The following is a 13,803-nucleotide window of genomic DNA, read 5'->3' as shown; positions in this document are numbered from 1 at the left end:
TCTCCATAACTTTACCAGGCACTGAAGTGAGACTGACAGGCCTGTAGTTTCCGGGGTCCTTCTTCTTGCCCCTCTTGAAAATTGGGACAGCGTTCACCAGCTTCCAGTCAGCTGGGACCTCTCCAGGTTCCCAGGCTTGCTCAAAAATAATTGAGAGAGGTTTTGCGATTACATCAGCAGGTCTTTGAGGATTCCAGAATGAATCTCATGAAGCCCCATAGATTTGTAGGGATCCAGCTAAAGCATCAGATCCCACACAACTTCAGGGTTGCCTAGGAGTTGATCATTCCTGCAAGTCATGGTCCTCCAGCTCAGGGCACTGAGATCCCTTTGGTCCATCATCTGTGTTGATGACAGAGGCAAAGAAAGTGTTAAACACCTCTGCTTTGTTTCTGTCCCTGTTTGGGAGGTGACCATCCTCATCCTGGAACAGGTCGATGAATTTTCTATTCGGTCTATTGCCATTAATGTATTTGAAAAAACTCTTTTTGCTGTCCCCCACATTTCTGGCAGCTTCAACTCCTGTTGAGCTTTGGCAGCACAAATTTTCTCCCTACAGTGGCAAGCAGCATCTCTGAATTCTTCACATGACCTCGCTTATACTGGGCATGCACCTTCCTTTTTTGCCTCATCTCCAAGACAAGATCCCTGATCAGCCAAACCGGTCTTCTGCCTCGCCTGCTTGGCTTCCAACATTTGGGAATTGCCTGTTTCTGTGCCCTTAGGAGGTGATGTTTGAAAAGTGACCAGCACTGATGGACCCCAGCACCTGCACAAACATTTTCCCAGAGGATCTCACTCACTAATTCCCTGAGTGGCCTGAAGTTTGCTCTCCTCATGGCCAGGGTTGAGGTTTTGTTGGCACTTTTCCTCCTGTCAACAGAGATTTTAAACTCAATTCCCTCGTGGTCGCTGTGGCCAAGACCACCTCCAATCCCCATTTCGCTCACAAGATCCACCCTGTTGACAAGCAGCAGATCAAGGAGGGCATCTTTCCAAGTTGGCTCCCTTAGGACCTGTTCCATAAAGTTGTCCTCCAGGGTTTTTAGGAATCTTCTGGCCCAGGTTGTACCAGCTGTGTGATGCTCCCAGTTTATTTCTAGCAAGTTGAAGTCCCCCGTAAGGACAAGGGCAGTTGACTTGGAAGTGTCCCCTAGTTCCTCAAAGAATAATTCATCAGTGTCATTGTCCTGTCTGGAAGGTCTATAGCAGACTCCCACAGTGACATTGGTATTATTTGTTTGCTCCTTGATTCTTACCCAGAGGCTCTCAACTGCGCCATTGCCAACTGTGAACTCCAGACATTCTAACCCTTCTATTACATACAGTGCCACTCCTCCGCCTCTTCTGCCCTGCCTGTTCCTCCTGAAGAGCCTGTAACCAACCGTTCAACTGGGCACTCCAATCACAGGTCTCATCCCACCAGGTTTGTCTTATGCCAATGATACCAAATCCCTGGGAGTGGGCCAAAGCTTTGAGCTCCTCTTGTTTGTTCCTCATGCTGTGTGCATTAGTGTAGAAACATTTCAGGTGTGGTACATTGTAGCCAACACCTCTTGAGACAGATTAAGGGATGCCATTAGTGTTTGTTTCCTCAAGTTTTGGCACACCATCCCATCACTCATCACTGGCAAGCCTGGTTTTGCCCCTCTCTCCCTTGCAAACCAGTGTAAAGCTCTGTCAATGAACCCCGCTGGCTCCTGCTCTAGAACTGTTTTTCCCCTTTGAGAAAGGTGCGTCCCATCAGGTGTCAGTAGACCAGGTTTTGAGTAGATCAAAAGCCCCAACATTTTTCTGATTAAACCAACCTCAGAGCCACTCATTGACTTAAAATTCTCAAAGTTTTGCCTTATTTTTTTTCTAGTTATTCTTTAACCATACCTTGTTGACTGAAAAACAAGATTTGGAGTTACAAAACACTTGCATGAGGGGAAAAAAATATCATCTCTGTTTACTTTGGAATCTTGATGCTTTTTAAGACTTGGTCACACATCAAAAAGGCATTCACTGTCAAAAGCATCCACTCTCCTGCAGAAGTATGCAATTTCAAAGTAGTTCTTTGACTATATTTCCATAGCCAGTTCTCAAATAAAACATGGAGTGAACTTTGATTTTAAACTCCCCTGCCACTACACAATAACTGAATGCCTGATTAAATGCATGGATTTTTACTAGAGCAGAATAATAAAAACTATAAATATTTCTTACCAAGGCCAATAATGGCTTTCGTCTGAACTTCTTCATCTGAATGCTTTGTAAAGTACATCAACAGTTCAAGTACTTTATCTTTAATGTTAACCTGAGGAAATTAAAACAAAAAAAAAAGGTATTTGAAGTGGAAACAGGTATTTTTAATCTCTTATAAAAAGCATATATCTCAAAAAGAAGAAACACAATCTTACTTCATGGCCTTTGCAAACCCATGTATTTACAACTCAAAAAATGATATTGTGTGCATTATCAAAAAATGCATAGCTTCGAGGGACTATGAATACTGTGTTCTCAAATTGAAGTGGAGCATTCGATATACATAAGACGTAGAGAGTAAATACAAGTTATTTTACCTTACTGTTGCCCTTAAAATCTTCCTGATCAAAATCAAAATGCCGACACAACGCTCCAACAGTGAAAAGTGATCTAAGGAGTGCTGGTTTATTGGCAGTAAGTATTGTACTGTTGGGGTCTTCTTGATGTTGACTTTTTAGTTTTGAAAGTGCACCTACAGTAAGATAAAAGTTTTGATCACAGTATTTAATCATGGTGTCTCTCTAAGATAAGACTTGTAGCCAAAACTGAAGAGTGACAATTACATGTTGTGATTTTACTTACCATAGTATCTATTAAAACAGGCCCACACAAATTTATAGTTCTGGGTGACCTTGTTCACAACAGCCCCAAGACAGCTCACACAATGCTGAACAACCTAGGTGCAAGAAGGAACAAATGAGTTATATATTTAGAATTTGAACCTGAGATTTTTGTGAAGTTATGTAGGAAAAAGTTATGTAGAACTAAAACTAATGATCTAACAGATGTAATGCCAATCTAGATTGTTCTGAAAACCCACCCAAACTAATAGTTGTTAAAATATAGCAACACATACAAACACCAGTAAACCAAGAACATTGATTTTTCATGGTTCTAAAGTTATCTTCACAATGAAAACAGACTTTTTTAAACCAAAACTATGTATTTCATAATGTGAAGTGGAATTAACCAAATAGTAGCAATTAAAAGCTTACCGTCATGCCATATTTGATGATGAGCTTCATGAGGTCTTCCTCAATAGTGGCAAGAAAGGTCTCACTTGGGTGTTCCATTAGTGGCACTACAAGTTCTAAGATTTTTGCAACATTACAGATCACCATGAAATCATTCTGGGTCTGAAACAACAGCATTTATAGAATTTAACATTTCTGGTTGTGTTACCTATAAGCTAAGTATTATTAATATGTATTATGGAATAAACTTATAATGCATCTTAATACAACACAATTACATAATAGTATAATACAATTATGTATTTTATGTAAGTTATTTGGTAAATATTTAAAAGAATAGTTTATATAGTTTACATTTGCTTTTGAGTTACATATTATTTTGAAAGCAAGTTCTTGTTTTCTACAGAAGTTCTGAAAAAAAAATATCTGTAGCAGCAGAACTTCACCTCTCATCAAGGCTGTGACAGTCCTGAACATTTTCCGGAGTCCTAAAACAAATCTAGGAACGCTTCCTGACACATGCACTGTTGTAGATATGCCTAGAGAATGCTCCAGGGCTGAAACTGTAAAATGCTAGGCTATACCTACAAGCTAAGCTGATAACAAGCATTCTCAAGTCTGCCCTTCCCTGGGCAGCTGACCTAATGTAATGGATTGCTGCCCCCCACTCAGCCAAGCTCTTCCTTGAGCCATGGCTGCATGATCCTGTCCTGCTCCTTCTGCCAGATCAGGGGTTCATCACAACCTTCACTGGGCCAACTGTGCTAATCAAAACAGCAGAAAGCAATGAAGTGTTTCAGAGGAGGGGGCCATTTTACCAGAGTGGGGGGATTCAGCATTGTAGCTCTCTATCATTTTTGTGAGTTAAACTGTCTTACAGGGGAATACAAAAACAACAGAGCTAGAGAAGAGAGAGGTGAACTGCTGAAGAGGATAGAGCAGGACATTTTCCTTCTAATATATTTGCTATATGTTAGATCATTCTATCTTATGGAACCATACCTTTAGTTTTAAGATTCATATGTTAAATCTTAGGTACTTTAAAGACTGTGACTATAAAACAAAACAATTTTAAGAAATTATTTCATAACACATGAAAAACTGTGTTTTAGTCCTCAAGAGAAAGAGGCAGCACAGGTTTCACTTTCATCTGTAAAATGTGGAGATAGAGGGTGAGAAACAGCATCTTAGAAGCTGTAGAGATCTTCAAAAGGACCTAATATCTTCAGAAGATATGATGATCATGAACCATAGAAACACAATTTTTATTTCTCTTTTCCTGCCTTCAACTCATCAAGCATACAAAACAGCCATTAATTTCCATGCTTAATTATCTGGGGAAAAAAAAGGCTGATTTTCTAATATTCTCTACTTACACTACATTTAGTGGTCAGGTATGGCTGCATGGTCATGGCATGTTTGACCATTAGCTGGGGCCTGATTTTGCTGAATAAGAACAAAGTGGTTATGCAAGCAACCAAGCGACCAGAATTCACACCTTTGTTGTCAGAATCTGCAAAAAATTAGAAAATACACAATGTTTGAGGAATGAAAAACATATGGCCAAAACATCATATGAATATCTCTTTCCTAACATATCTTTCAAAATCAATACAGAATATTCATTAGGTTGATGAGAACATAATGTGTTAATATTTGTATGTGATCACAGCATATGTCAAATAAGAAGCAAAATTGCTTCAAAGACATCACTAGTTTTTAAACTAGTTACTGTACACAGAACACTGGCCCAGCCAATGGTTCCTATTACAACTGTAGAATGTATTAATGCAAATAAAGCTTGACACATTTGTTTTAGTGATCTAAAAGTTTGAACAAGTTATTTTAAAATTAGTTCTGTTATTCTGGTTAGCTAGAGAAAATTAGGGAAGTTTTATTATTATACAGTGCTCAAAAGTTCATAATGAACTTAAATACAATAATTTATTACCATCAGTTTTTTAACAGGAATTCTGTAACAGTAACTTTTCACAATAGTAATTTGAACCACCACTGTTACAGTATCATATAAAATTCAAAGAAGCTACTGGGTTGTAAATACTATTACCTGACAAGGATTCCTCATATTTAAGAATGTGCTCAACCAAATTGTCAACAAGTTGAGTACAGGCTTTCTTCACAGGTTTATATGAGGCATCCTCTTCTGACTTCAACAGCTATAGCAGATGAAACAGAAAATGATTTAGTATTAAGGATGCATTCATTTACATTGGAGATATGCTGGTTTTATAAAAATTACTACAGATACACAAGGATTTTGCACTACAAAAGCATTAAACTTCTCCATAAAAGTTACATAGTGAAGAAAAAATTAAGGGAAGTAAGAAAAAAATCAAACCAAAATGCAGCAGTAGCAAATAAAAATTAACTGTGACAAAAAGACGGAAGAGTTCTACTGATTTTTGCATTGGGATGAAAGCTAGCTTTTTACTTAATGAAATAATGTAGAAAACAATAATAGTCATAATTGCCAGCAGTAAGTAATAGGAGGTAGAAGGTTTTTTAAAAGAAAAAAAGACAAATAAAAAAGAAATGTTTTTTTGGCACTAAAAAACATATCAAACTAAGCTGAAACATAGTCCTATGAACATTTTAATAAATTAATTTAATTGAGCCTGTACTATAGATTTTTATTCAGTGCAGGCATCAAAAGGCACTTTGGTTTACTTGACTACCTATTTTCACGGCACTCGAGGCTAAAGTAAAACCTTTGGAGACCTCTAATTCTCTCATGCATGCTGTTGTTAATTTTGCTTGAAAATTAACAAGCGCATAGGAGTTGTTGAGGAGACAGATAACACAGGCTAAGAGGTATGAACAAGTCAAGCTCATTTCTTAAAAAAATTAGAGTAAAATATAATGTGGAAGTAACCTATAGCCTGAAGAGTCACTGTTTCTATAAGCTGTGTAACAAATATATTGGACATGAAAATACACTTCTCTATCATTTAAAAAAATCTACATTATACTAGAAGCCTTATTTCAGAATTACGTATTGTAACTATGCACTTCATGTTATGCCACTTATTACTGAGGAGACTATAAAATTAAAAACAAACAAAAACCCTCCCCAAAATGCAAAGGGAAGTATTTTTAAAACAATTGCATGAAAAGAAAGAAACTAATGTTGGAGACAAAGAAAATTACACCAATGAAGATTTAAAAAAAGGTCAGATGTTTAAAGGGCATGGATTAAATTTGTTTACAGTAAAGGACTGCTCTTGCAGTCTCCCTTCAGTGTGTTTTAGTACCAAAAGAAATGTTAAAATTCTCAAAATGATTGTGCCATACATTCAGAATTCATTACTTACATTTTGAAGAAGCTGTTCAAACCAATCATACCCCGTATCTCTACAAGCTGCAACCTAAAAGTAGTTTTGAGAATAAACTGGTTAAAAAAGACATCTGAAGAAAAATTACTTCAATACAGATGTCATCTTAAAGGATCAGTAAACATGCACAGATATATATTTCCATAAATTTTCAGTACAATACCTTTGGAGATCAGAAACTGTTTCCTGCATTTGAAAAAGATTTCTTACCATTTAAGGGATCTCAGAATTTGTATCCCATACAACAAAAGGCCTACACATTTTACTGGAGATGTGTTACCTCTAATATAAACCATATTTTTGGTTCATAGAACAGCATTTTGTATAGATTAAAGTATAAATACAAGTCTGACAGACATAATAATATAAATGTTTATATATATACATGTTCATTTTTATTAATATATTACATATTTATATAAACAAACTAAGCCTTCACTGGTATTCTGTGTTGGGAACAGCTCACAGGTGCTCCAAAATAGAATTGACAGAGCTGAGAATTAAACTGGAATCAAATAAACTAACTTTTCAGTCTGGAAAAATGCACAATACACTATCATTTAGTAAAAATATTAAAAAGCCATTTAAACCCATATTTTTAAGTAGTGAAGAGAGTACTTTTATTTGATATTTACATCTTGGTATAACTGATATAAAAATACCTTTTCAGCACAGTGGTTTTACATAATACATTTTCACTACAAATGTATCAGCATTTTATTTGAAACAGATTTTTGAAACATACAATATAATTTGCTGCTCCTGAAAAGTAGATAAAATTATGCAGATACTAATTTACCTTGGATGAGAACATGCCCTTGTATTTATTAAAACAGCTTATTTAGCTTTTAAAAAAATGTTATCAATTGAGGAAATTTTTCTTTTAAGAGACAACTTCTTAGTTAGGCTTAACTATATGCTGCTACCAGCATTTCTTGAAAAATGTTAAATATAACACAAATTTGTTGTGTCTTAACTGAGCAAGTATTTTACACAACCTGAATATAATGTGGTCTCAGTTATCACAGCCAGTAGATTTGTGAGCATTTAAAATTTTCCTTCAGCCAGTTGCATCAGATGAATAATTATAGCATGCATTCAATGTCAGGAGACATATAAGGAAAATAATTAAATTACTTGCATATTTTTCGTATTCTATAAGACTACAGACAATATTTCAAAGATACTAAAAACATAATGAAATTTTATGTGCAACTTAATGCAAATTTGTTTAACATACCACATCAGTAATGTTTAGTATTTTCCTGGTCATTGCTTCTTTGTCATGATGTGGAGTTGGAGTAAACCAGAGCTTCTGGAATGTCTCATTTACTAATTTCTGAAGGAGAAAAAAATATTAGCAGAAATAAATAATTTTATCTTGGCATGTAGGTATTATTACCAATACATCCATACAATAGATTTGTTGACAATATGTACCTTTTCATAAGGAATTAGTCAACCTACATGATACTGTTGTAGATAATGTTATCTGAGATAGACCCAGAATTACTATTACAGCAGTTATTCTGGTCTCTAAAGCAAGCTTCACTAAAATGGTCACTGGAAACTGATGCCACAGAAAATGGAGCACTTTCCTACACTAATTTGCATTCCTCAGGAAAACATAGTTCACTGAGAAGCTGACAACTGAATACAAGACCACAATTTCCAAAGCAGAATTAGCAGCAATTGTAGATTACTTTGGCATTTTCAGAACAGTTGTGACAACACGAGGAAGAAAAAGAAGCCAAGTCTCTCTATGCAAACATAGGAACTCGGTTCCCTTAGAGTGTTTTTGTATGGAGGAAAAGATGGAATAGAATGAAAGTGGACTAACTATTCCCAAATTACTTATAAAGCATATGCTTGTAGGAAGTGTTCCTCATCCATGGACACATAAAAAATGCATTGCAGATACTGCCTCATCTTTATGATGTTGTTGGAAAGGCAAGGGAAAAGAGAGAAGAAGGTCATCCTCCTTTCTTAGCAGCATCTTAGATCCACCTGTTCATCTACTTCTTGATTAACAGTCCTCTTTGCATTAACATATCTTGTGGCAAAATTATATGCTGCAACTTTAAAGTTGCAGACTTGAAATCCCACTGAAAGTGTGATACAAAATTATAACAGTTGTATTCTTAATTACCCAGCAATTTTAAAATTATTTTTGCCGAATCAAACAAAAAACATCAGTGTCAGGTTTATGATTCAACGTAATCTTAGTTTTTTGCCTTTCTGCATATGTGGTGCACAAAGACTAGATGATGATCACATAAGTAACATTTTAGGGGGGATAATCGATTCATTAAACATTCAAAATTAAATAAAAATTTGCACAGATTAATACTTTATATTTTTATATGCAGAACTTATAAATCTGGCATAATAATTTTGACTTAAAGTTTGTTTTCAGAAAAGAATTTTATATGCTAATTTTACTTACTAGAAAAGAGAAGAACCAGAGACAACCCTTGCAAAGAGAAAAATCCCCAAAACTCTAAGATAATAACTTTTAAAAATCCTTTTATCAGCAAGAACTTGAAGAAATAGAAGCAAGAAAAGAAAACCAAGTCAGACAGCAATGTAGAAAGCTATATTAAAAAGGAGCAATGAAATACTTTTTTGATTATATTTGGGTCAAAATATAGAAACCAGTTATGATAATTTAAATCCTGAAGGATATGTTTCATTCTACCTTAATGCCTTCTTCGTCATTAACTCTCCGAATCATTTTCACACACATCTCAGTAATTTTGGGAAATGTTGGTTGTTCAATGCAGATATCCCTAAGTATCTTTATGACTCTTTTTCTGACACTGATACCAGTATCCTGTGAGGAGAAAGCATTATGCTCTTGAAAAGAAATCAGACATATTACCTAATTTATGTATTATATAAATTAATATTTGAAAGCCACACAATTTGACTTGCAAAATGTATTCAGAAAAGGCAGCTAGACTATATTTATACAAAAGGTCAGCATAACTTTATTTGCAACAATTCTAAAAGTTTTGGTTAAGTCCCCAAAACATTGAAATGGTTCCTCCATTTATATCCTCCCATTTAAGAGCTCATGACTTTGCAAATGTATAATTCCACTTCTTAATTCAAGAGCTTACAAGCTAGATGTGATGATGCTTTAGCTACTTTGTTGGAACACACAAGACCTTTTTGACTCTAATACTTCAAAAACCTTTGGATAAAGCCTATGGATGATGTGTGCAGCAAATATTTTCCATTTTCCTAGGCTTTGTCTATCAAGAAGTATGAGGAACTTCATTTCCTATTACTCTATTCAAAACATGCTTAATCTTAATGCCAGGAATGAACATCTTTACGTATGCTCATATGCACATCTCCAAAATACTTTACAAACGTGTTTTATCATGTAACTATAGCAAATGAGTGGTTAGTGTGGGGCTGTGTTTGGGATTCTGCTGAACATAGGGTTGATATTACAGAGATGTTATTGCTCAGCGGGGCTTGAACAGAGACAAGGCCTTTTCTGCTCCTTGTATGGCCCCAGTAGGGAGGAAGCTGGGGGTGTGTGGGAGATTGGGAGGGGACACAGCTAGGACAGGTGACCCCAACTGACCCAAGGGATATTCCAGACCATGTGACATCATGCTCAGTATATACAGTGGGGGGAAGAAGGAGGAAGGGGGGGTTGTTTGGGGTGATGGTATTTGTGTTCCCAAGTCACTGTTACATGTGATAGGGCTTTGCTCTCCTGGAGATGGCTGAACACCTGCTGCCCATGGGAAGGACTGAATGAATCCCTTTTTCTGCTTTGTTTGTGTGAGTGGGTTTTGCTTTCCCTATTAAATTGTCTTTATCTCAACCCACGAGTTTTCTGGCTTTTTCCCTTCCAATTCTCTCCCTGATCCCACTGGTGGGGGAGTGAGTGAGCAGCTGTAAGGGTCTGTGTGGCTGGCTGGGGTTAAACCATGATAATATAACAAAGTCTTACTGAAAACAAGCAATGCATTTTACAAGGTTGGTCTTAAAAGCACCATGCTCCCCCCAAAAATAATAAAATATCATTTACTCTTTGAATCATCATTCCATATTATTGAACATATTAACTCAGTCAAATATAAATTTTTCGATGACACATCATAATTATTAAAAGTCACTGTACCAATATTCTTTCGATCAGCATGTCGTAATACTGCTCAGCAAGCTGAGGACGACAGAGCACAAATCGGCCAAGCAGCTCCACAGCTGCTTCTCGTACACTAGTGGAGTTATCCATTAACCGTCCATGAACACCTCGTTGCATATCCAGCTAAAAAGAACAAATAAAACACAGATCCAAAATAAGAAGTAAAGATTTCTTTAAAGCGCAACAGAAGAATGCATGTGCATGATGGATATTTCAGATTTATTTACCCTGGCTAGAATACTGGGGTCTACAGCAACAACCTCAGACAGACACTTCATGGCTTTTGTTCGAACAGCAATTGCATTTTCACCAAGTACACGCAGAATCTAATAAGAGAACAAAACCAAAGATTCATTTCCTTTGGGAAGGTAGTAAACTGTTTACCAGGCAAAAATGCAGCAGAATAACATGCAAATGATTTAATTAAAATAAGAAATCCTTTCATTGTAAACTACTTTTGCCATTTGGTTGTGGCTTTCATCATGGTTCTTTCAATGGAAGATGAGGATTTGGGTACTATTATTTTAAGAATGGCTCTGTATGAGGATCAGTATAAGTAACACAACCTAAACTAAACTAAACCAGTACTGGAGTTTAAACATGCTGCCATGACAACATGTTAGTGCTCTTCTCCCAGAAAAAGGTAAGAAACTACACTGGTTAAACAACAGCTTCCAAAGTGACAGTAACATGCACTGCAAACAAGTAGCCAAACTGGCTTATATGATCAAATTAAGATAAGTTTAATAAGTTAATATTACCAAATGAGCATACATCTTACAGAAACTGTAAAAAAGATTTCAACATTTTGCAATTATCCTTTTGCTGAGCACATCTAAGATATTGATTCTGCCACATACATCCATAGCCAAATAAAGTAATATATGTACAATATGACATATGAAATGCATGCAAGAAAAAGAAATATAAGCACTTATGTCATCAATACAGAATATGAAAGCACATGGTGTTATCATGGCCTGTTAAATAACCATGCTCAACAATGAACACATATGTTACACTACCATAAAAGTGTTTGGAATCAGAAACCAATTGCATTTCACTGTACTAAGACTTCCATCACAGTTTACCTGTGTCAAATAAATATCAAAGCTCTGGGCAAATGGCCTCATAGAGGCCAAGTAGCGAACAATCAAACATGCATCTTCATAGTCCACAGTATCAGAATTCATCCTGCAAAAAATTCATTGTTTTAATTAGGATGTTTATAAAAAATTATTAAAAATGTCAAATGCATGGTTAATAAAGAAATCAGTGGTACTCAAACGTACTTTAATGTACTGAACTGAGATGGAGCAGTTTTAATGATGCTGCGAAGAAATGTTTTGCGACTTTCCGCTCTATGCATGATTTGCCCTGTGATCTCAACATCTTTTGCATGATGAGTTCCTTCAGATGAATCCTCATCCTTCTGAGATTTAATTGCTTTCTCTGTCTCCATAGTTGTATCACGGAACCATTGAGCTATATAAAACTTCCGAGAAAACTGGAGAAATACAGCAGGATACACAGAAAACAAAAACAACAGATGTAGAAGAGTGAAATTAACAGATTTATGAGATTGAGTCTAATGCATCAACCATATTTTGGAAAACATAATCATCAGTATATGTTAGGGTGACAATTTAATTGAATCCCTAATATGCATGACCAAAAATCATTTTGTTCAGTACACGTTACTGAAATTATTTTTATATAGACTTGTCACCAGAAAGCTGAAATTTACCACTAATGATGCATCAGTTTCTGTGTTCTCATCCAGATAATCTAGCAAAGCCTTTTGCAGCTGTTGAATTTCATCTTCTCCTCCTGAAACCTATAGGAAATAGAAAGATATTTATAAATTAGAATATTTCACAGTGGTGATTATCATCTGAAAACCTGCATGTACACATATAAAATAGACTGAAGTTAATGTTCTGCAATTATCAATTCAATTAACAATTTTTAAATCAATTACTTCTATAGAGACTAAACCAAATTAGACTGTGGCTCCAAAGTCTAAAAAACGAGTAACAGTAGAATAAGAATGGTTTTAAAACAGACAAACTGGTTTGAATAATTTTCATTCTATGATCTTGTATGAAGATCCTCTGTTCCTGAGGAAAAACAAAGGGCTGAAATCACACATAGCAAACTGACACAAGATTTAACCTATAAAAGGCATTGCTGGCTCTCTCAATAATATTACATACTGAAACAATGATTTCTCAGGTGAACAAGGGATAAAAGGCAAAAAAGTCAAATGAACATAAATACGAAACACAGACAACAGTACAAACATATGGGAAACATCAAAGAAATAAAAATAATTTATCCCTTTGCAAAACATTTGGTATAACTGTTTTCAGGTTTAAAGCATCAATACAGAGAAAGTGGAGCATGTTCAATCCATGTAGCAAAGAATTTACAGAGGTTATTCCCAAACACTCCTGAGCTCTAGCACTAAAGAATCATACTCTCTGAGACTCAACTAAGTTTCTATCAGTCAAAAACCTTGAGAACATATATTTTGTAAAAATTCCACCAAGTACATAAAACCTATCTACAGAATAGGCTAATATTCATTTTCCTGTTAGGCACTTTCAAGAAGCACAAAAAGGATTACATATGAAATATTATTCTGAGAACTATGTATCAGATTTGTAAATATATAAACTGAATGAATTTTAAAAACAGAATGGGTTTTTTTCAAGAGGCTATTTAATAGGAAATATGTATATCCTGATCTCTTAAATAGTTCTAGCCTATGTAAAATGAACAACAATTCTGTATATGACCATCAGACAATGTACTTTTCCCTATATAGGGGTTAGAGAACAAATAACTATCAATTAACTTGTTAATGAATCAGAAACTAACTTTCTCAACACCTACAAGACAGCATAAACCCATAAACATAAAACACCCTTTTTCCTTACTATTATACTGAAATGTGCAGGTCCTTGTAATTGCTGATGCTACAGAAGAAAAAAAGATTTTTTTTTCCCCCCAAAAATGATTAAGTTCAAGAATTCAAAACACATCTACAGTACATATA

At 35.4% G+C, this 13,803-nt stretch overlaps 1 protein-coding gene across 1 annotated transcript in view; it reads right to left on the bottom strand.

Annotated features, from left to right (window-relative positions):
* The window catches only part of LOC114059198 (nipped-B-like protein), a 170,383-nt gene that overhangs the window by 17,315 nt on the left and 139,265 nt on the right, over positions 1 to 13,803 (bottom strand). The window contains exons 25-38 of the mRNA XM_027887383.1: positions 12,490 to 12,579; positions 12,035 to 12,249; positions 11,834 to 11,936; positions 10,970 to 11,068; positions 10,719 to 10,865; positions 9,273 to 9,407; positions 7,815 to 7,913; positions 6,554 to 6,607; positions 5,290 to 5,398; positions 4,598 to 4,734; positions 3,243 to 3,383; positions 2,830 to 2,923; positions 2,565 to 2,719; positions 2,209 to 2,299 (exon numbers count right to left, since the gene is read on the bottom strand). Coding sequence (XP_027743184.1) covers positions 2,209 to 2,299; positions 2,565 to 2,719; positions 2,830 to 2,923; positions 3,243 to 3,383; positions 4,598 to 4,734; positions 5,290 to 5,398; positions 6,554 to 6,607; positions 7,815 to 7,913; positions 9,273 to 9,407; positions 10,719 to 10,865; positions 10,970 to 11,068; positions 11,834 to 11,936; positions 12,035 to 12,249; positions 12,490 to 12,579 — 1,669 coding nt within the window. The remainder of the gene's footprint in view (positions 1 to 2,208; positions 2,300 to 2,564; positions 2,720 to 2,829; positions 2,924 to 3,242; positions 3,384 to 4,597; positions 4,735 to 5,289; positions 5,399 to 6,553; positions 6,608 to 7,814; positions 7,914 to 9,272; positions 9,408 to 10,718; positions 10,866 to 10,969; positions 11,069 to 11,833; positions 11,937 to 12,034; positions 12,250 to 12,489; positions 12,580 to 13,803) is intronic.

Source organism: Empidonax traillii, unplaced genomic scaffold, assembly GCF_003031625.1.
Source record: "Empidonax traillii isolate 1590-97213 ecotype Southwest subspecies unplaced genomic scaffold, ASM303162v1 scaffold208:size1045274, whole genome shotgun sequence".
NCBI lineage: Eukaryota > Metazoa > Chordata > Aves > Passeriformes > Tyrannidae > Empidonax > Empidonax traillii.
The sequence above is the reverse complement of the archived record's forward strand: the minus strand, read 5'-3'. Positions and strand labels throughout refer to the sequence as shown.